At 34.2% G+C, this 24,800-nt stretch overlaps 1 protein-coding gene across 3 annotated transcripts in view; it reads left to right on the top strand.

Annotated features, from left to right (window-relative positions):
* The window catches only part of LOC123540722 (plexin A3-like), a 181,979-nt gene that overhangs the window by 82,984 nt on the left and 74,195 nt on the right, over positions 1-24,800 (top strand). For all 3 annotated transcript variants that reach the window (XM_053545547.1, XM_053545543.1, XM_053545549.1), the window contains 2 exons: positions 4,864-4,975; positions 13,682-13,868. In XM_053545547.1, coding sequence (XP_053401522.1) covers positions 4,864-4,975; positions 13,682-13,868 — 299 coding nt within the window. The remainder of the gene's footprint in view (positions 1-4,863; positions 4,976-13,681; positions 13,869-24,800) is intronic.

Raw genomic sequence — 24,800 nt, 5'->3', positions numbered from 1 at the left:
TCCAAACCGATTTGACTACAGTAATAAATGCCTGTTCTGAAGAAACGTCTTTGCCCCCGACTTCTCCCTCCATCCTACCCCCAACTCCACCAAAAAATAGAAGAAAATAAAAGAAACAAATGTGCTATTATGCCTAATATTTTATTCAGATAGAAGGGAACATTTTTATAATAAGAAGAATATGACAGTATAAATTTGTTTATTTAATTCTAATGATAACATCTGATTGCCTTAATATAAATCTACAGATCATATCTAAACTATAGACGGGTAATAATAAGAATCTGACCAGTAGTTAATCAAACAAAATATCTGTTAGGTCGGTCTGCAGCTTGCGATTTGAATTTTGAACAGTGTCCCGTTTGTGATGCGAATTGTCAGCTACAGAATCCTCTACAGTTAACTATACAAATTTCAAAGGACAGTCTTGTCAGCACTTCCCCACTGGAATTGCAAACTGTGGCCTTAGATACAGCAGTTCACAATTTGAATTTCAAAGTGCTGTCTGGTAAGCGCTTTCCTTTCCGATTTGCCAACTGCAGACTAGAATGTACATGTAGTTCATAGTTGGCAGGTCTTACTTTGGGAATCAAATCATGAACTGCAAATTGGTCAGTAGTTCGTGTTACGAAATACGAACTGCAAACCAGTGAAGTTTCCGAATCTGGATATAGAAGAGCGAACACTTTTCCATTATATTAATTAGATTTCGAAATAGTAACACAGTTCTACATAACCGAATAATAAGACAGTGAATGGAGAAGAAACTAACCTGTTTCTTTAATCCCCCACCCGCCTGATATGTATATGACTGTATGATGGAGGATTAACATCGCAGAACTCTAGTTCAGGTTCTGAATGAACATATATATATTCTAAAATTAAGAGCGGTAGATATTCCACTTTTTCATAGTGTGTCCATACTAATGAAATTTGCATAGACATCCGTAGCTGCATACTTCGAAAGTTCCAAGAATAAGTCCTAATGTAACAATAGCATAGCGAAAAAAATAGCATTTCAGTCTGATTCAAAGTTTCGGGGAATATGAGTCAAGTCTAGTTGGTTCGATATCCTTTTAGTATAAAAATGCCAACATAACTGAGTTATAGCCTGAAGAAGGAAGGAACTAACCAGTTGCTTCTCCCGACTCAAACTCCCTACGCACACAAACCAAGTACAATAAAACTCGGATATATCTAATTTGTAAGTACATTGGAAATTTGTTCCTTATAACCGAGGTTTGTTGTATCAATGAAATGGACAGTTCGTTCTAGGCGGACGTTGTTATGTACTAGTTCGATTTATTTAAGGTTAAAGGCACTGACCTCCAGATTCGGCTAAAAAAATCTTGCTTTCAAAGTTTGGTCATACTATGAACATTAGAAATGAGTGTTTGGTTTTTGCTTCTAAAACATTTGAGATATTGCAAAATCAAAAAAAATAAATAAATAAATAAAAAAAAAATAACGTCGGGAATTGAACCCCGAACAGCCGTGACAATTAAGACAAATTTTCAGTCGTCGAAACCAGTTATTGAATTATTGAATTGTAACCATGAGGAAGAATTGACCTCATGACCGATGTGGCAGAAAATCGATATCAGGGGAGAAAAAGTAAAATGGCATTATAATTATATTCAAAACGCATTTATTAGCCTTATCAGTGTTGTATATGTCTGTTTTGTTTTAACGCTCCTTATTTAGTGGTAATTGGGGGCCAATAAAACGGATATATAAACGCGTGATGGATCAACAATTTCTGTCAGCTTTCATTACAGTATAGAAATGACATTCATGTAAAATCATTTTAAATTGAACATGTCCAATAATTATGAAAGTTTCATAATGACGATTTTCATGATAACTGAAAAACAATCATGAAAGCAGTTCAAATTTTCAGGAAAGTAAAATTATATTTCCACACAATGAAAAAGAAAAGATCATGATCATTTTTTTCTAATTTCATAAGAAGTTACTTGATATCATGAAAACGTACGTATTGCTGATGCAGTTTAAAGCATTGACTTAAAAAATTTTTTATATTTATCTTGCATTCATGGAAAATTTATCTGTTATCATGATATATTTTTAGTTTTTATTAAAACCGTCAGTATTGTTGCAAATGTTTCATGAAATTAATGTGGTGGAAAGTCAATTCTGTTTTAAATGCAGATCTTTTATTTACATAACATAAACATTCTTGTACATCAAAATCCTCCGGACATAATTACCACCTTTAATTTGACCGCCCCCCCCCCCCAAAAAAAAAAAAAAAAATTAAAAAAAAATGTGATATTAACACAAAAGGAATTATTCGCGAAATAAAATTGATTTAAAACTTACACTCATTTTGTCAAATAAAACATTCAATCACAAATTAACTAAACTGATTAAATCATTTACTTTAACCTTTTGATCGCGATACCGCATGTTCACGCGACATTAATATGTCGTCTGCACATGACGCTATAACAACAACTTCGCACTGAAGTTAATTATTCTTCAAAATCAGTGGAAATTAACCGTCTGAGAACGAATCAAATTTCTATTTTACAAAAATGAAATTAATATCATTCAAAAGATAAATTTATTGAGAGTAGGAAATCATTTGCACCTAAGCTTTCATATCAATGGTTTTGTCCAAAAATTGCTTTGAAGAAACGCATGTATGAGATTTTTACACATTTTATATGGAAAATAGAAGGGAAAAAATGACGAAATGATGGCATTAAACATCATGTTAGGAACGAATCAAAAATAAAAGTAAAATTTAATTAAAATATACCGTGTGATGAATCAAATGTTGAACTTTGGTAATATTTTTGCACCTAAGGTTTCTTATTTTTAGTAATTTTGTTATTAAGTAAAATGTGTACATGCCCTTCTTATTTCTATATAGAAAATCTAACCATTATCGATTATTGGCCGGAGGAATATTCTTCGGTATGTTCAAAATATGGATATTATAACCAAGACAGTTTACCTGGAGTACAGCGAAAACAGCAAATTCTTATGTGTTTCCGTAACATACAGTTTGTCAGTAATTATAAGTTTATAAACCATTCGTAAGAAAAATAGCATTTATTTCCAGATAACTAAATAAAATACTTTTTTGTTGTCGAACGATCGATCTGGAGTCCAGTCCCTTTTTTACATTTTCATTCCTGTTTTATTATTTCTGCTTTCTTTAAGTGGGTGTTTTCGATTTCTCCGGTCAGAAGAGCTGGAAAAATGATTATGATCGTATAGTTTGTATGACATTATATGTCTGCTACATGTATTTCCCCTAGGGAAAATTTCATTTTACATATTCTTGTTCTTTACCGGTAGAAATATGCATTCTAATGTGACATACTTTTTATTTCTTTAAAATATCTTTGCAAAAATACCAAATTGATACCATGTATATCTGTGATGTCAGCATTACATTTTTGGACAAAGTAACAACAAAAGAAATTCAAGCTTTAAATACTTTTTCTTCTTATACATTTTGTACTTTGTTCATATTTTGTAGAGAGGTTAAATTCTGAGATAAAACAACCAATTCTTATTGTTGCTATATTCATGTCAAAATTAAAATTTATTTTGAAATAATGAAAACAAATGATTTGTATAAAATGATCAAAATCACGCATCTAAAACAGTTCGTTATATGTTTACTTTTATGCATTAATTACAGCTTTCGGACAAAAAGACGTGTTCGTTTTAACTAAATTTTTGCTCTAACCGTGTTCTAGAGGCAGGTTTTTATACAAAAATAAATTACGCAGAAAATTCGGGAATAAATAATTTTTCATTACATATGATTTTTTGCTATACAGGAGCAGTCTTTATCTGAGTTTTACTGTACGAATGATCTATATTTCTGAATAACAGACTCGGAAATGAGAGAAACGTACTAGATAGTTCTTTTCCCCTATACATCCCCGCATAACTGAATAACAGAAATAAATCTGAGCAAGAATCCGACTAGTAAGTTCTCTTCTTCCTTTTTGAACTTTGAGACATCTATAACAATGTCAATTTTTAATATCCAAAAACGTATTTTTCTTTATGTTACAAGTCACAATTCAATTTTGAGAAAAAATCTCCATTTTACATTTTCTTATATGGAGATGTTGCATTAATACTGACTGATATATCTTCAAAGTTTTTACAACAATTCATTCTCCAATAATTTGTGTTAAAATGACTGAAAATTAAAAAGGAAAGTTACCCACACCGAAATCATTTTTGACGATCAATTTAGAATCAATCAGATTGAAGAAGTTCCTATCACCTCACTCAGCGTGTTCTTTGGAATGATGAATAACATTTATCATATTGTCTTATGTTTAAAGAGAATTGCTATGGATACTGGAGGTTGATTTTAAACAGAACTTTGACATTAAAATTTAATCTAATCTTTATTGCTGTAGGAAGCTTTAAACATTTCCCTACTAATATTGATATACACACTGACAGACACAAGAGTAAGTGGCATTTAAGACCGTCATGCACCACTTCCTGCAACGCCCTCCCCTCGCTTACAAATATAATATTGCTTAGAATTGATTTTGTGTAATAACTATTGATAAAGTTTTCTTTCATTTATCACCCCGCTTCAACTGTAACATCAGACGCCATACACAATTTACTACTAAAATTATTTTACATTGGCCTACTAATGCACAATGTTCCCCTTATAAACTTAATGTAAATCAGAGTTGTTGGTTCGATCATGGCCCAAAAACAGACCGAAAGTGTCTAAGTCTAAAATGTGTTTGTTTTCATATTCATGTTAACAGCAAATAAATTTCATATAACTGTTAAATTTGCTTATAAAATATAGAATTAAATGTAAACAAACTTTTATATTTACAGTTGTGGCTTAAAAGGAGTTTGCATTAGAAAACATGGCATGATAGGCTATGATAAGTGTATTCTTGGAGAGATAGAAAGTCCGGCAGAAGTCTCGACGAGAGAAATTCAACAGGTATGGTTAATTAGTAATTCATATTGAAGATGTATTTTACCCTATAATTAGAATGCATACATTACTGAAGTTTTCAGCTAACATTAGATAACAAAACATAAAATGTGTTTGAATATCATTTGATATCACTGTTCATGGCATGTGACGGAAAATCGTGCTGACTCTTGGGTGGAGCCACGAAGTGCTTGTTAGTTTAGTTTGTTTTAGCTCGTTTGTGATGAAAGCTTGAATTATCCACTTATTGACCTCGCGTATTGACCTCCAGCAGTGATGTAATATCATTGTGTTGTCAAAACAATGCGACTTACACGCCCGCTTAGCTCAGTAGGTAGAGCGTTGGTCTACGGGGTTCGATCCTCTGGCAGGGCATATGTTCTCCGTGACTATTTGATAAATGAATCAATGTTAATTGTTCACCCCTGATATGATCAGGGATGATACGTGGTATTTTAAAATGTTTCTTAAGAAGCGCATTAGGGCCCCGAATTACATTCTCCAGTGCCTTAACTACTTAATTTTTATGGCATTTCTTATATTTTGATTGGTATCTTTTATCGTGTAAATACAGATATGATAAAATTTGCATTTTGGTGCACTAAGTAATGTATATGTAAATATATTTCTTATAGTATAATTTGTAATGTATTTTAATTTATTGTCTCTGGTCATTCTAGACATAGAATTGTCAATCATGTATATTGTATGTTTAATATATGTTGTGTATTTTATGACACTGTATTGGAAGAGGCTTTAATAAAGTTTAAACCTTAGTCCTCCACCTCTGATTCATGTGGGGAAGTTGACATTTACTTGCGGGGAACAGGTTTGTACTGGTACAGAATCCAGGAACACTGGTTAGGTTAACTGCCCGCCATTATATGACTGAAATACTGTTGAAAAACGGCGTTAAACCCAAATCAGACAAAATTGTTCACAATTAAACTCCAGAGAAATAACCAAACGCTTGCGACGTTTTAGATTTGATAATATTTTTTAATTTTTCATCGATTTGTTGGTTTTAATGATTAACCTAGTGTAATAGTTTTTTTTATTTTCCATCGAGTTATTGGTTTTTATAATAAACCTATTGTTGTCTTTAAGACCCGGTCGATATGCATGGGATTTCGATCCCGTTATCAGGCAACAACTGCATTTTATTTGTGCATGATTATGAATAAGGTTGTTGCAATTCTAAAGAGTTCAAAGTATCCTTTCGTTTACAAAAATTCATTATGACGAAGCAGGTAAGTAAAACCCACTGTCGTCAGAAAATTAAGCATTTTAGATATTGTAATTTTCATTTCGTTTGTATCTTAAAAACTAACTTTTATTTCTGAAGGGACTAAACAACATATTTTAGTCTAAAATACTTTTTCTCAAAAATCCACAAGTGAGTACTCTGAGAGTGACTAGTAGTACAAATTGATTGAAATTAGAGTTTTGCAAGATATTCTTTAAAATAACCAAAAATATTGTGCATCAGATAGTAAAAGACAAAGACAAATATCAAACAGGGAATGACACGTACCAGAAACGCAGCCTCCACAAACACACAGACGCGCACATCACTCACAAACACACACACACTCGCACACAGGACAAAACGAACAAAGAAAGGAACACAGTGGGGCACCGCCTTGGAACGGTCTGTGGCAAAAACGCCAATGGGGAGCTTAAACCGGTTTATGGTGCACACCAAACCTCACCATTGCAATGCTTTTGAAATATTGAAGAAATTTTACATTTTTCTTGCATTTTAACCAATACTTTACACTTTTTTCTTCTACTCTATCATTTTTCAGTGTCATATATACATTCTATGCCAAACTTGGTGGAAATGAGCATGTTGAAAAATTGGACCAAACTGTGGGCGAGTAGATTTGAGTTACTTTACTCACTTTTCATTTTAAGTAAATTAATTATACACTACTTTTATGTTACTACACTACAAAACAATATGAATTTGGTGACAGGCATTAGTATTTGGCAGCAATACAATAACATGAAAAATTCAGTTTTATTTAATGCAAGGCCGTAGTGCTGTAGTAAGTCGCTCGTCATGGAGATCTTGATTATCAGTTTCTAAAAAAAAGACTTATTAAAGTACTTTAATACAGACATCAATGAAAATTTTTGTCTAGATGATAAAACACATATATAGCAAAACATGGCATCTGAAAGCAAACGTCACTTCCTAGAATAAGACTTAGAACAACAGATACATTTGAAGTACAGGGTGTAGATGCTGACAAGGGAGGGAGGATGGAAACAGAGCACACAAATCAATACTTACTGCCAAATACTTTGCCTCGAGTAAAATTTGAATTACGAAAGTGCAGTAAAACGAGAAAATCATTAAATCGGAAAGTAAAGAGGGAAACTAAAGACTCTGAAAAAAAGACTAGCTTTATATACCCTATATTGTATAGGCAAGAAACACAACGCATAAGTTACAATGAAAACCATGAATGATTTTATTTACTCACTTTTCATTGTGAGCAAATTAATTATTCACTAATTTCATATTACCACACTACAAAAACAACAACAAGTATAAGGTAACATGCGTTAGTATTTGGCAGCAATTCAATCGAGAAAAACAAAGAGGGAAATGATGAAAAAGGAAAATATATAAATATCTGCATGTACAGAGCAACCGTACCAGAATTCGCTAGAAACCATCGTGAAATCTTACATAAGGAAAATACTACACCAGACTCGGAATATTACTATAAATGTGAACAATAACTTTGACAATCTCAAAAGCCACATAAACTAACATTTACGTTATCATCAAAATTATCAAGAGCAACATAAACAACAATAATAAAATCATAAATAGTATCATTAATAATCAATAATCAAAATTTATATCATTACTTTATTATATATTATAACTTGCAATTATCATTAAGAATAAAGAAATACTTATGAAGATGATGTATCCCCCAGAAGAAAAACGTTGTGAAATGATCCATAATTCTGGAAATGTCGACTTGTCAGCAAAGAGTGTTTAGCATTAAAAAGGTCATCTTTACCGGCAAACAAAAATAACCATTTAAAAATGCAAGCAAATAAAATAAGTCGACACAAAAACGGCACGACCACAATTCAAAGAGGAACTCCATAAAAAGTACGATCATAGTTCATGGTCAAAGACACATACAGCACCACATCAATTTAATAGTCAACACCACAAATGGAACGACCATAATTCAACTGTTAACGTCACAAACGGCAAGAACACAGAACAACGGCACAAACTGCACAACTAGTGCAGCCATATGGTGACTCATTTTCATAAAATCGTGCTATTTGTGGGAAAAGCATTAAACTTGGTACAAATGTTTCTGGGTATTATCTATTTAAGAAAACAAAAGGAAGTTGCTGTAATATTCAAGATGGCCGACTAGTCGGCCATTTTAAAAATGGCTGCCAAAATCCAATATTTCTACCAATAATCTGTTTTCATGCCACATATTTCTACACAAAAAAGAAACCAATGCTCAATATTTATACAGTATGCTATTGAGGGTTGCTTTCTGTATTTGTTGACATGCATTGAATGGTAATGTGTTATCGAAATGGCCGTCAAAAGTAAAATGGCCGCCAAAATATGAATAATCACCATCACATTTGCAAATGGCTATACATAGCATTACTGCCTCTTCAGAAATATTTGCCTTTTCAAGAGCATGTGTAAAATATAAAGACATTAAACATAAAACAATACTCCTCTTCATATCGCAAGTGCTTAACCAAATCAACTGTTTTTATTTGGCAAGCCCATATTGGGGTTGACCACAAATTATTATAATTACAAGTGTTTACGGTGTGTGTGAAGTTTTCTTTGTTATCAAATTATCAACATGTCATATGACTGTTTTGAAAACTACTCTCTAATTATATGCATGTGCCATGCACAGCCTCATGTTTATAAGCTAGTGAGTGTATATGTATTTAAACAGCTAATGTGCATTCATTTGCACGCTTGAAACATTAGTACTTTGACCAAGTTGCACCTAATTACTGGGGACTTTTGAACGGCCAAAATTCTAAAAAGCAAGCTTGAACGTAAGTGGCGTACACACAAAATCGCAATCAATACTCAAATATAAAGTAATAGGTAATATCAAGATAGTATTGATTATTAATCTGTATAGGCCTTTTCTAAGACGTCAAAATCTGTAGGGTGACAGTAGTCATTTATTTCACCCGCTTAGCTAAATAGGGAGAGCACAGATCTACAAATCACTGGGTTGTAATTTCAAACCCCGTGACTATTTGATAAAATGACATGACATTATGTCTGAAATCATTCGTCTTCCACCTCTGACTAATGTGAGATAGTCGGTAGTTACTTGCAGAGAACAGGTTTGTACTGGTACAGAATCAAGGAATACTGATAAGCTTAACTACCCACCATTAACTAACTGATATACTGTTGAAAACGGCATTTAACCCAAAACTAACAAAACAATAGTGATCTTGCTATTCCTTTTGAGTTATCTGTACATAAAGGAACTTGCAATTAATAGAATTTCAGCACTTCTGTATCAATGAATGAAAATATACCGACTGCTACACACATACACAAGGCTAATCACTCATCAAAGATTTGTTAGACTAAAATGTTATAGAACTTTATGTTAAAACAAACTGTTTAGTTGATCTGACTCATGCAACAGAAGATGCAAACATGACCTTCTAAGACATTCCTTAGCCGTTACTCTGCTAAATTTCTAGACTGGAGTGTTCCATCATTCAATTTGGGCTGTACCATTTATTATTTGAAGGGATGTTCCCTAAAAATTTACTAACTGAACAGCAAACAGTGCAGACTATGAGCAGCATGCACGGACATGCAGGCTGACCATGGTCTGTACTGGTCACAAAAACAAAATTACTTGCCACCAGCAAGCTAAAGGTTAGACGAACTCTTTATTATGATTAATAGCAAAATATATAAATACATTATGTTATATACCAAAATTTATTTAAAAATGTACAAATAAGATCTATGTTAAAGAAACCTAGGCTAGAACCTACAGACACACAAAAAAAACGTGCTTGAATCACATCTCCCACTCATTTTAAAGATTATGGAGACGGCAGCTGATATCCAGTAAGAGCACAATGCAGAAAACAACAAACGCCTTAAGGGACTTCAGTCTACATACAGAAAAGTTGATTCAACTGAATATGTGCGAAGTTTAAGGTTTAGCAGTATATCACAAAACAACAGATTTTTTTAGCAAATGAACAGCATCTTGACACACATCTTATCTGTCCAATATATGTTTTACTGTTCTGTCCCACGGAGTTGGATACTTAAAATATTCTCAATGAGTTGTCCCCCTTTAAATAAGAATAGTATTTGTAAAGAAATAAATATAAACAATTGTCAAAACGATGTTTTACCTAGTTATGTAAAATTTAAACACTCGCACGATGTTGCAAATGAATCAAAACGGAGACATGTAACAGCTTTTTAAAGATGGTGAGTTTTTAAAGGCGCTGGACTGTCCAGAAGTGTGGCCCCTTCATATAGTCCATTTTCGGAATTCAATACATATATGAATGAATTGACAATGTTTTTATACAATAATATAAATGTTTTATATGCTGTTATAATTTCATGTAAAACAATGCTTTCTTTCTATGATTTGGTGACGTTCGAACTTTTTTCTCCGAAACATGGATCTATACCTTAAGAACGACTAATTGCAGCCTCTTTACCAAACTACATGTATGTAACAAGCTACTAGAACCGTGATCATTGACAATCTGACTGTGTTGCACTGACTTGAGCACCATTTTGAAGTTCGGGTGTCATTTATCTAAGCAGTCACTCACATATGCTGTACAATGATGGGGAGTTATTGACACCAGTATGTTGACGACATACAGCGTACCTACGGGTCACAGACTTAATCCCAAAAGTTATATACTAGTATATTTACTGTTGTTGAAAAAAGGAAATACTATGTAATTATTTGTTGTAACCACACCAACGCCTCTCAGTTGTTCTTTCTTTTGAGCCTATAATAGCTAAAGTGAGGTATTGCCCCATATTGTAACATGCCCAAACTCAATGTTGATAAAACAGAAATATAAATGTTGATATAAAAGCATAATTCCAGGCACAGTGTTAACATCTTGAAGAAACCCAGTGTCTCTGCAACTATGTATGTGAGGAATAGATGAATCTCAGTGTGAAACATAAACATGTTTCACTCTGTATGTAGGGGTGTATACCCACTTGTTGCACATAGCACATCTGGTCAGACGGTACCAAACCTGTGATGCAATCAACACCTTTACGAATTGCTTTCTTACCTCGCATTAATATACTATTGCAATGCGTTGTTTCATGGTATCCACCATATTGCACAAACTACAACATGTACAGAGCACAACAGCTTCCGTTATATAGAATATCCTATCATAGTAAGATTACCCATTTGGCTTGCAGCGAAATACTACAGTACAAAAAAAAACATATTCAAACATGAAAGTTTCTACTCCATCTCCCTCAGTCTTATTTTCTACAACTTGACGGAAGTTTATAGGCAGAGCAGGGACAGAACAAGACCAAAAGACATTGTGTCATTAGAATTACCAAAGTCTTAATTAAATCTTGATGTGTGACAACCGAAGCAACCACCTGAATCTCACTGACCAAAACTCATTGAAAACAGAATATTGTTCGATCAAGTATAGCCCCCAATATAAATTCTTATGATCTAAAGGTCAAAGCCAAAAATGGCACGACCATAGTTAGGTTCAACAGTCAATACAACACGTGCATGACCACAGTGCAACAGCCAGCACCACTAACGGCATCACTCAACAGTAATCGTCACTAACGGCATGAACAAAAATACTAAGGTATAGTAAGAGAAAAGAAGTACTGGAAGCCGGATAGTACTGGAAGCCGGATAACAAAACAGTCCAGTGACACGCAGTGTCCGTCAAGACGTTGTTTTAATCTGCAAACAAATAAAATATACAGAAATGCAAACAAACAAAAACAGCCAATGCAAAAACGTAACGACCATAGTTTAAGAATCAAGATCCGACGCCATATCCGCAGTAGAACGGCGAACGAGTAAGTAAATAAGCAAGTGAGTAAGGAAGTAAGTGAGTAAGTAAGCAAGTGAGTAAGTAAATAAGCACGTAAGTAAGTAAGTAAGTGAGTAAGTAAGTAAGCACGTAATTAAGAAAGTAAGTAAGTGAGTACGTAAGTAAGTAAGTTAGTAAATTATTTATTTTTAGAGGATGACTCATTTAGCCTTACGCTAATCTTCCATGAGGTTTTCTCATAGTACAAATATTTACAAATATGGTTCAAATTAAAACAGAAAATAATATCATAAGTACCCAGTTAGAAAGTAAGATACACATGTATAACAATAATCGGAAACATTGATATTTTATAAGCAACATTACATACAAATTTCATGGCATATTTATTCATTTAAGCAATCCAGCTGACTTATGGAAGGTCGATGGTTCTACCCAGGTGCCTGCTCGTGATGAAATCATCGCCATCAAAGCTGGAAAGTCGCCATATGACCTTTAATTGTGTCGGTGCGACGTAAAACCAAACAAAATAAATAAATATTCATTTACTACTTTTTAATTTAAGCCCGAACTTAAAACACTGTGTTGAGTGGGACGGTTTAATATACGCAGGTTAGATCTTCAAAACAACTAGACATGTATACAGTACAGTTCGTCTGAACATTTCTAATTGCGTATTAAGTATATAAAAATTCGTGTTTGATCGTAAATTAAAGAGGAGTCACTTGTCATTTCCTTTGGATTGTGCATCTCAAATATATAATTTGGTAACAGATTATTTGCTATTCTGAACATAAAACATGCCTTCTGATAAAACAGACGCTGACCAAACCGTTGCATGTTCAGACAATTTAGAGAGCTTGAATTAAGTCTGAGTAACTTGATCTCCTAAAATAGTTCTGCATGCACGTTTTTGTAATCTAAGAATTTTCCGAATATTTTTATTAATTGTACCTTCTCCATATTATGCAGCAATAATTTATATGCGGTTGAATGTAAGCTTTATAAAAAGAATCGATAGTTTTTATCAAGAAATTCTCTTATACTTGGTAGTTTAGAAATGTCAGAAGATATCTTTTTGCAAATTACTTTAAAATGCGAATCCAACTACTGTTTGTAAACAGTAGTTTTTCATTTGGAATTTGTTTGATATAGTGCAATTTAATGTGTCTGTATTAAAAGTATAAAATAAGCTACTGGTTTTAGTACAAATAATTGTTTTAAAATTGCACACCCTTTCTTGTGAAAATACAGTCTTTTTACTTCGTTCTGCGGACATTACAGTATGTATAATTATTTTGATAGTGTTCCGTTAATTGAAAACAGTTTTACAGCAACCTATATGTTTTTTTTTAATTGAGTTATTTTTTATTGTTTTTGTATCGGAATATTATCTGCTGGAACTTTCTTTAGAACTAACATTGATTATAAAAGTTCCTTTATCTCTTTATTATTATCTCAACATTGTCGTTCTCGAAGATTAAATTTCCCGATTACCGGTACTAATTTTCCCTTCCTTTCTGTTTTTCTATTGATGATAAATATATTGCAAAGCGTCACTTTCTGATCTATATATCAAATTATTGTGAATAACTTTTCTGATAGCCTTTTGTATTTCAGGTGAAAATAAGATTTCTGGAATCCCTTCTTCCGCCACGGGAATTCAGACGTTTTACATGCAGTATAACCTTACTCAGTGATGATGGTATGAGTTCTACCTCTACAGTGATATCGTTCATTATTATAAATCGCAGAATATGGAAGCTAGATGATAGTTCTATACAGGAAATAGAAAAGAGAACAAAAGGTAACTATACTACATTTGTAGATTTATTGCAGAAATAAAGTAAAAATGGCGGAAACCCCCGATTTAAAAAGCAGAATCAATGTGAAAATATGACTTATGCAATATAAGAGGTGTAAGGATATGTGTTTGTTAAATTAATTTGATAAATTTCTAACCTGTCGTGACAAACCAATTTAAAGATGTTTGTAGGTTTGGTTGTTAGAGAAAGATTACTTGAATGTTTTGACTACTTTGGATCTGTCAGTGAACTTAACGTGGTCTAAAGTACATACATTTATCTTTGAAACCTTCGCTTCGGCAATTTCAAATATGTTGCGGCTATCTTTAAGTTTTCTACTGCTGTCGAATAATGGCAAATTTTAAGGTTATTTATATCGATTCTGGTCGTCAGTGCTAAACGTTTTCCATTAGTCAGACTTCAAGATGTTGATGTCAAAACAAAACACCATCAGCTATCTTTTATTCATTTATTTATTTCATTTTCAAACAGAAAAATAGAAAAATCTTTATTGCTGATTATGAATATGAATTTGTTAGGCGAGTTGCAAAAGGACATAACTAATTAAGCGGCGTTTTGCTGAGTTTTGTATATTTATTTCATAGATGAGACTATATGACCCGCGCCATTGGAAAACCAACATAGTGGGTTTGCGACCAGCATGGATCCAGACCAGCCTGCGCATCCGCGCAGTCTGGTCAGGATCCATGCTGTTCGTTAACAGTTTCTCCAATTCCAATAGGCTTTAAAAGCGAACAGCATGGATCCTGACCAGACTGCGCGGATGCGCAGGCTGGTCTGGATCCATGCTGGTCGCAAACCCACTATGTTGGTTTTCACATGACATGGCTCATATTATGAAAAGTATAATTACAGAGCCATAATACGCTTTTTATGATGCTTTCAGATTAAAAGTAGTAGTTTTCGGTAAAATTTAAGAATTCTCTTCAGCGGATGTATTTTTCAGTAATACATATTGCGTGTTTTGGTTATCTTTATTTGATAGGGTTAAATACATCAGCACACTCAGATCTTTATCAGTTAATAATAATTTTTGCATTGAGTTTATAATGCAGTAATTCGGTCAAAAATGTGCTTCCGTGGTGTATCGAAAGAAGTCCCTAATAAATAGATCCTAATTTTTTCATTTTTCGCGCATTTGCGCGTATATCGGGGGCCAAATGGGCATTATTTCACTCGTGGAATGAATTTTACATAAAATAGGACACTTTTCATGCTAATATTCGCATGTATTGAGTTGGTTACTTGAAAACGAAAGTAGGGTGTTTATTCTGCGGACCGCTTTCTGAAATGCGGCAGTATGAGGGTACCTGACTTCAGTTGACTTGCATTTCACTGCATACTATTCAACCCCCCTTTTTTCTTTTCGTTTTCTTGAAGCAAATGTATGGATATCTTGTGGAAAATAGGTCTACGACGGAGTGAAAATCTAGAAACTGGAACAAAATTGTCCTGAAGTAGCTGAATTTTATATGAAACAAAGAACAATTTCTTTCATTGGTATATAGCCTTGAAAGAAATTGTTTTCTCGAGCGGCGTTTGACGTTAATGGTGTCGAATTATTGCATTGACTTGTTCATATTTCTTTCAATTTACTTAACTCGATATCCAGATAGTTGACGCATTGATTATCTGGAAGTCAGTTTATTTCTTGTTCAGATGAATATCTATCCTATCATGATTTGCTGAAGCGTTTAAACGAGAATATTTCTTTTTAACAGATCCCCCATCATTTTTTGAGAAAACAAATAAATAAATGTTATCTTTATTGTTGAATATTATTTTGGATCTCACAATAAACAATACAAAAACAAGAAAAGATTTTGGTAAAAAGGAATGTGTAGACATTTGCGATAGCGCATGGATATATTCAGACATTGCAGAAAGCGCGCACTTTTCATAGATATTTGAAAAATTTCACAAGCTTGTCAACGCATCTTTTTAGCTCACCTGTCACGAAGTGACAAGGTGAGCTATTGTGACCGCTTGATGTCCGTCTTGCGTCGTCCGTAGTGCGTCGTGCGTAGTCCGTCGTGCGTCAACAATTTCTAAAAAAATCTTCTTCTTGAAAACCACTGGGCAGAATTACACCAAACTTCACAGGAATGATCCTTGGGTGGTCCCCTTTCAAAAATATTCAAAGAATTGAATTCCATGCAGAACTGCATGGCAACCGAAAGGAAAAACTTTAAAAATCTCCTTGTCCAAAGCCACAGGGCCTAGGGCTTTGATATCTGATATGTAGCATCATCTAGTGGTCCTCTACCAAAATTGTTCAAATTATCCCACTAGGTTCAAATATGGCCAGGCCCCGGGGGTCACATGGTTTATAAAGACTTATATAGGGAAAACTTTGAAAATCTTCTTGTACAAAACCACATGGCCTAGGGCTTTGATATTTGGTATGTAGCATCATCTAGTGGTCCTCTACCAAGTTTGTTCAAATTTTCCCCCTAGGATCAAATACGTTCCGGGGTTAACATGGTTTGTATAGACTTATATAGGGAAAACTTTGAAAATCTTCTTGTCTGAAACTACAACCTTTAGACCTTTGATATTTGGTTTGTAGCATTGTCTTATGGTCCTCAACCAAAATTGTTCAAAGTGTACCCCTTGGATGAAAAGAGGCCCTGCCCTTGGGGTTCCAAGTTTTATACAGACTTATATAGGAAAAAGCTTTTAAAATCTTCTTGTCTGAAACCATATGACCTAGGCTTTTGATATTTGGTATGATGCATTGTCTAGGAGTCCTTTACCAAAATTGTTCAAATTATGCCCCTGGGGTTAAAAGAGGCCCCGCCCTGGGGTCACTTTGTTATTATGTTGGTTATATAGGGAAAATAGTGTTTAATTAATTCTAATTATCTGATGACCCCAAGTAATATGATGTCACTTGACTGTGACCTTGACCTACTGACCTACTTTCTTGTTTTTTAAGATACAGTCTTGAAATTTTGATGACATAAACAGTTTTGCACACAAATAATAAAACTGAATATCATTGACCATGAATGTGACCTACTGCCTTTCTTGATATTTAATCATCAGTTTGACATTTGAAACATGTAGCACATATTACTAAGGTGAGCGATCCAGGGTCATCATGACCCTCTTGTCTTTAGGTTGTTGCGCATGTTGTCGCCACTTTCCGGAACGATGATTTTTATGGAGTTATTGCAAATCTGTGATACGCCTTGTATTTACCTAGGCCACGCCCTCTTTAAAATATTCCGTATACGAATAACATGTTCATATTGTGTAAATATACAAACTATGGTTCTGCTTTATGCGGTTTAATCAAAGAGTGAATTTACCGATTGCAGCGTTAATATGACATTAATTTTCATTATGTTTTGTGTCACCGAGCGCGCATAATTAAAACTGCATGTATCAGTGAAGTACATAGTTTTAGTAATCCTTTTCATTAAAGGAAACTTTGAAATGAAATATTTTCATGAATTTTCCCCTTTGAACACAGCAAAAAATGTTTTTATATTCTTGCTGTTAGTAAAATGTCGTAAGAGAATATCGCGTTGTGATCACATTACACCGATCTTTAAAAGAACTGCATTAGATACCAGTTGCTCACAGAGTGGAATCTAAGATTCTAGTTCACACATACAAAACATTGCATAACCAATCACCGATCTATATTAAAGAATTGCTAGAACTTTATCAGCCAGCAATAAATTTGAGACCTAAGAACAACACAAAACAACTAGTTGTTCCAAAAAGCAAAGCTGTGAGGTACGGTGATCGTAGTTTTTCATCAGCTGCACCGAAGTTACGGAATACTCTTCTGGCTACCATTAGAGACGCTTAAGGTTTGGAGTCTTTCAAAAGATCATTAAAAACTTACCTTTTTCAAGGTCTTTTGAAAATAACTTTGCACTGGAAAACTGTTGTATGACTGTGCAATAGAAGTTATTTACTATTGTTTATTGTTCTTTAAAATATCGAGTATAATTAATATGTAGAGTCTAGCTGACTACCACTGGTAATTTTAGTGTTGTATTGTGTGTCCATATCAGTCTGTGATATGTAGTTTGTACAGCACTTATGAGCGTTTGTTTTATAAATGAAAAGCGCGCTATAAAAATCTGGTAAATAATAATGATAATGACAATAATGATGATGATAATAATAATAATAATGGTAATAACAAAAATAAAAATAAAAAGAAGAAGTAGAAGAATACGGAATGTAAGAAAATCAATCATCTTTACTGTGTTGTGCTGACCTGAAGCAAGGGTTAAGGGTGGGCTATTAGTATAGGTGGATGGTCCTGTGGTAATGTAAGATCCGTCAAAGGCTTTTGGCTTTTTCTCATGAAACGCTTGATGCATCTGCATGAATATAAGGTCTTCTCTTGGTTCCTTTTAAAGGCCACTAAAGCTAAAAATAGAAGTGCATTTAAATGACTTTTTAACATGAACGTTTTGATGGATCTTCATCAAACTGATCTGTAGTAATCTGTGTGCAGTCCTCTCTCAACTTTGTTAGATTCGAGCTCTTGGCCCTTAAGGGACCGCTGGAGCTAAAAATAGAAATGCCTTTAAACGACTTTTCTCATGAACCGCTTGATGGATCTTCATCAAACTTGGTCTGTAGCATAATCATAAGGTATTCTCTGAATTTTCTGCAAATGGGAGCAATTGTCACTCTTTAGGGGCCGCTTGATGTTAACATAAAAGCCTTAAATCATCTTCTTCTCATGACCAGCGTGATGGAGCCTCATCAAAGTTTGGTCTGTAGCATCATTGTAAGGTCATCTCTATTTTTTTCAATTGAGGGATTCTGGTCCCCTTTTATAAGCTGAAAGGGGTTTAGATAGAAAGCAAAACATTTAAACAACTTCTGCTAATGAACTGCTTAATATATCTTCATCAAGTTTGGTCTGTACCAATATTTTAATGCACTGTCCCGTTTTTTCCAAATGAAGGTTGACCCCTTGTAGACAATTTGAACTATAATTAGAAAAAAAACACCCTTTAAACGGCGTCTTCTCGTAAACCACTTGATAGATCTCCATTAAACTTGGTTATTTAGAATCATTGTAAGGTCTTCGACGGTGTCAATCGGTATCTTGTAGCGAAATTTGCCGTGCTCAGTACCTGGAAGCGCAAGACATTGGAACCTCACAACTCAAAACAAACTAGAAATGATGGACTCCAGTGAAAAAGCGTTTATAAAGGAAGGTGAAATGACGTTAGTTTTGAAATATCAAGAGTCTCGTGGAACTTCTGATAATTTTTTTTTGTATTAAAAAAGCGTTGTCCTTCTCACTGCGTATTCTGTAAACCATGACAAATATTTGGATTTTTAAAGTATGTTTGTTGCATTACTAGTTGCTCTTTATACAGTGTAAAAGAGACCTACAGTCTGAAATGACCATTCAGCCAAATGCTCCATAAAACGAGGAAAGTGCGTTTTTTAAAAGGTACCTATATTTTCTTAAGCAAGGGAGTTCTTTCAGAAAATGCAAATTGTCCAAAATACCTGACACCGGTTACCTTAGACTATATGATCTATATGATACAGGAATCCTTTAAGCTGTAAAACACACATGTGGGTAAAATGCTGATTTTATGACTGTGTTGCAAGTCCATTACACACGATGTTTGGAATCGGGGCAAAGCTTTTTTAATTCTACCACTTACTCGTAAAGTTCGTACACTAAATATCATACTGACTTGAAACCTGTATACATACATGTGACGGAAAAAGTCCTTCTAGATTTTCTAACAAAATCTTTGCTTTCGTAACAGTTTCTATGTGTGCATTTATGTTTTATTCGTCTGTTAGCTTTTGGGAATTCCCTATGACATATATATTTTATTCGATGAAGCCAGGTGGTATTTTCTGGACAACACATCTGTGATAAAATATCCGCATGAAACAATGAAGTTTCGGAAAACATTATACAGATTGTTTCATGGGAAGGCTCTAAGGTTCACGAGTAACCAGAAAGCGTGTGGTCAAGTGAAATTTAAAGACAGTGTGGTACCTACAATAAATTTTGCTGTACCTATCATGAATGCAGTGGCCGGCTATAATTCGAAAAGGAATATCTCCAGGAGTGATCGAACAAGGGGTTTGTTGCTGCCTGAGCCTGGTAGGGCCTGTGTACCAGCGTATCCCGTGAAATTCTGAAGATGTTATTATACGAAAATGAACATTCGCTGACGCCTTTCTTGCAAAAAAAATGCGTAAAAACTAATTAATTAATATATCGTCTCTCAACGTCATTAAATTTCCATGTAATGCCCGGGAATGTCCGAGTTTTTTTAAAGTTGAGGTCATTTCTATTTTAATTATTCGTTTACATTTTGCCACGGAATGCACATATATGAATGGGTGCTTTAACAACACATGAGCGCGAGAATCTCTCTGTTAACACTGGTTAACAGGAGTTTTCTCTTCTGTGAAAATACACCGAAAAGTGACAAGAACAGCAGTTTTATGCCAGAATAAGTGTTGATGGAAAGAAACTAGCCCTAGGCTTAAATAAAGAATACAGTGAACTAGATCTGTTCGGCCACGATACAAGTTGAAGTGTAAGAAATTGAAGAAAGGCACACTTGCATATGAGTTTTCAACTGGCTACTAGCGCTAGTAAATCTAGAAATGCAATAGACAATGATACGAAACGCAAAAACTGTACTTGAAATTTCTTTGCGTATCAAGGATCTAAGACAGTTATTCTCCCGACAAATTCTAGCATATAAAAGTTAAATTAAAAAAGTAGCGAGCGGGAGGTAACATGAGAGTGTTAAAATTTGTGCAAGCACAAATATTCCAGACACACATCGTCTGATAATTCCTACACCACGATTAGCCAATATGCATGGCTATGTACCATTGAGTTCCCAAGACACCTGCGTCTTTCTGAAGCAACCAGATGAGATTCCTTCAGATGTACATTACAAATTGATATTTTTGGAACAAAGATGTGAGGCTTGGCATGAAAAAGAAGGCAATACGATATAAAGTAACCGAAAAGTAGTATGTACAATGATCTAAGACTTGACGGACAAAAAACACAACAAAAGCACTTATACTGGTCGTCAAGGGAGAAATTATATCTACGGAGGTACACGCAAGGATGGAGCATGGTTACAGTTCAGAGAAAAATATTGCTGTGACATTGACCCACGAAAGTCTTTCATTCTTTTACCCAGACTTACATCAAAAGAAGGAGCACTTGCGACATTGAGCAATGGTGAACCTTTCATCTTTGTGTCTCCCGATTAATGGAATACCGCTAAGGTAATAAAATTCCTTCATTCTATTTTTGTCATAAAAAAAAAATTAAAGAAAACTTTCTATACTCTAAAAGTGTTAATTTCACTCAAGTTGTGCCATTTTCCTAAAGGCATGAAAAAATACCAGTTTCAGCTGTTTTAGAATTTTTTAGTAACGTATGTCAACGCGTCAAGTTTCCTTCAAATAGCTATTATTATTTTTTAATGTATGCTGAACACAAATTACACACTTTTAATGTAAAATATACCCAGTCTTACCTCTGGCACTTAGACATTAACAACAATGTTTTGACTGTAAATATGTATTTTGTATAAAGATACATACAAAAAAGTGAAAATGTGATATTTGTAATATTTCTACATTTTTGAGGCAGCATTGCAATGAATTTATTATTTTCTATCATAATCTGACAAAACAAGACAACTTTTATCCCCATGATTGTTTTTGTCTTACGCATGAAATACATTCAAAGGGATACGATCTCTGCTCAGCATGGTACTGCTTTCGTTTTATCTCTATTATTGGAAAATGAATATGTGATATGTGTTACTGACTATACATGTCACCAGAAGGCGACAAAATGATTTGTTGTGTCCTCGTGTTGCTATATGTCGCATGCCCGCCAGCACGACTTCTGCTCAACCCGGGGCTAGAGGGCGTGGACGGTAGCATGCATTTCCACTACCGTCCATGAACAGACTCAATAAAACCGAGCCTGCAACATTTTCATTTTTGTCGTGTTGAGCGACCTGTGAAGTTTTCACTTTTATCTATTTTAACTTTACAATTCAATTCAAGAAAATGTTGATACAGATTTGAAAATGCCGTCAAGGCAGATATAATTAAATACAGAGAGTATCTTGTTGCGTGAAATACCATCAGTGGTCGGATATCATTCAGGTCCTACTCAGACAACTGATAGTTCGCCGTACGTTTCTCTAATAGTTTCGTTAGGAAATGAAAGGACAAAAACATTGTGTTGATACAGTAATGAGTTAAACAGGATTTTTCGATTATAGAACCTCATCAGATATGTAGAAAGAAAACTTAAGAAATTCTTGTTAGACAACTTTGCTGCAAAGAGCGCATTTTGATCCAATGATGTCAAAAACAGCTCCGTTGAATGCGCTATGAAAAGGTACAGTTTCTACAGGAGAAACCAATGAGAGATATGCATGAACATATTCTCAGTTTGCAGCTGTTTCGACGGCCAGTGCTTTAATCTTGCTTCTAGACTAGTTACAGACAAACCACCCCTTACCCTAATTCAATTTAGCGTGTGGTGTTTGTTGAAGTAGTTAAAGCTTACAGAATAATTATTGTGAAGGGCTTAAAAGGAACTCCCTTCACCAAGAACATAAATACTGATATTGAGTGTTATAACATTAATCACATATTAACTTATCTTCTCCTACCAAAGCATAGCAACGCATAGAAAAATTTCAATGTCTCCCTAGAGGTTCCTGGTAACTTTACAAACGAAGATGATGTATTATGTTTACCCGATAAAGCGCTTGAAAACATTAATATTAGAGGAAAGCAATACGGTTTCTTCGTTCAGATTTGAAGAAAATATCACCGAGGAGACATCTTTCATGCTACTTGATTTAATTAAAAATACTTATCATGACGCAGAGTTTTAAAACCTCAGCACAGACCATATGCACGTGCACATGCCATTAGCCATCAAATCATTATTCATTGTGCACTTGATGAAATGAAATGGACACTATTGTCTTTAAGTTAAAAGAAAGTAAAAAGTAAAACTGCTTAAACATGTGTCGGTACGTCACATATCTTACGAACTGCATCCAGGATGTGAATTAAATTCAAAAGTTATCTGATCTACAACTTAACATTTATCTGAGGCAACACAGACCTACCAAAATATGCGCGATAATGTTTTTACTGGAATGTCTTTGAATAGACAAATCGTATAAGTAGATTGATTGGTACTGGACTTCAAATATCTAGGGAGAAAACAGTCAAACAGATGGAATCTTTGAAAGAATGCTGCTCATGTGCAGCAGTACTTAAACACAGGAAACTTATTCCAAAAAGCACACTTAACAACGTTAACACAGTAACACATTTCAAAAATGACTGGAGATTTCGCCTTTTCAAGAGAAGATGGATATTGAAAATGTAGGTAAAACCAGACTGATTTCTTATCCAGAATATTGTAAAAGACGGGCATAAATTTGAGCCAAAATACATTGACCACCACCATCTCTTTGTAAACTTGCGGATTAGGCTGTGTAAAGATGGTTTGAAAGGTAAAGAAGAGGATGCCTGGCACGAGCTATTGCCCTTTGATTACTCAACAGTAGTATATTATTGTACATTTATTGTCTGGAGTATTTCTCAGCAACCACTAGCTATAATTCATAGGAGAGGAAATGTGCATATTATTTTTGTGTTTTGGTTTGATGATTTTTCAGGCAAACTTCGGGACAGGTAGTGCTAGGGAGGCCAAAACAAGTTACAGAAGATATTTGCTTGTTTCTGTGTAAGATTGAAATATCTTTCAAGAGTGAACACCAGATGCAATGTTCTCACGAGGGGCATGCCACTTTTGAACATGAGAGATGTGGTGTGCATGAGTGAAATATATTTTGATTTTACACAAACAAATTAAAAATCCAGTTAGAGCACAAAGTCTTTAAGTCTATGATGATTGTTAGCAAATCAGACCTTTTCAGCTAACATGTGCTTTCATTATGCATTCCCTATGTATGCGACTTTTCTGACCGTCATCCAAGTTTTTAATTGCATCATGTAACAACAAAGGAAAAATATTAGAAAACAATGACATTTTGTCTTAAAATCATTAAATGTTGACAGCAAAACGTCGTACTTGTTTCATAAGAAACCAGTAATAATAATAATAATAATAATAATAATAATAATAATATTGACCGAAATGTAAAATGCATAAATATCTTCAATATTAACCACAATGTACATGTACACTTATCAGTTAAGCTCACTAAACTAAACTAGTACAAGAAATAATCACGCTTACTGAACTCCGGTGCAATAGCTTTAAAGGATTTCGGTGCTGTTGTAGTTTCGTTTGGATTCAGTTGCATGTTACTGTAGCTCACGGACAAGTTAAGTATGTATACCAGAAAGAGGGTGTTGGCACCAATGTCCTTGATGAAAACGTGATATATACCGAAATAATGTTAGAAAATGTGTGTGTACTGACCTCTACAGCCTGTTCCTTGACAACTCGTTCGTTTTAGTTTCCATGCTCCGGTGCCTAGGCTTTTCGGTACTGGGCACGGTAAATTATTGCGCTACAAGGTATCCGTTATGGATTGGCACTGATTCTCCCCTCAAATTTGTTCAAAGGAGGGCACTTAACATGTTTTATGCTTTTGTTGTATGTTAAACAAGAGAAGAACCGTTCTTAGAGCCCATTTTATTCTTTGATGAAAACTAGATAATAATGCGGAATAACATAAAGGATTTTGTTTGACAACCACGAACCAAATCTAATTCTAGAATCCATCTATCGCCGTAAATGTATATTTTAAATGGTTTCATTTTGGCGAATCTGTCGGTGTAAAAGACAAAATATAGAATAAAAATATAGAATAGTAATATTTTTTAGCATCCATTTAAATTCAAAAACCTTTTTG

The sequence above is a fragment of the Mercenaria mercenaria genome, chromosome 1 (genome assembly GCF_021730395.1).
Source record: "Mercenaria mercenaria strain notata chromosome 1, MADL_Memer_1, whole genome shotgun sequence".
Taxonomy (NCBI): Eukaryota; Metazoa; Mollusca; class Bivalvia; order Venerida; family Veneridae; genus Mercenaria; species Mercenaria mercenaria.
This window is presented reverse-complemented; position numbering and strand designations above follow the sequence as displayed.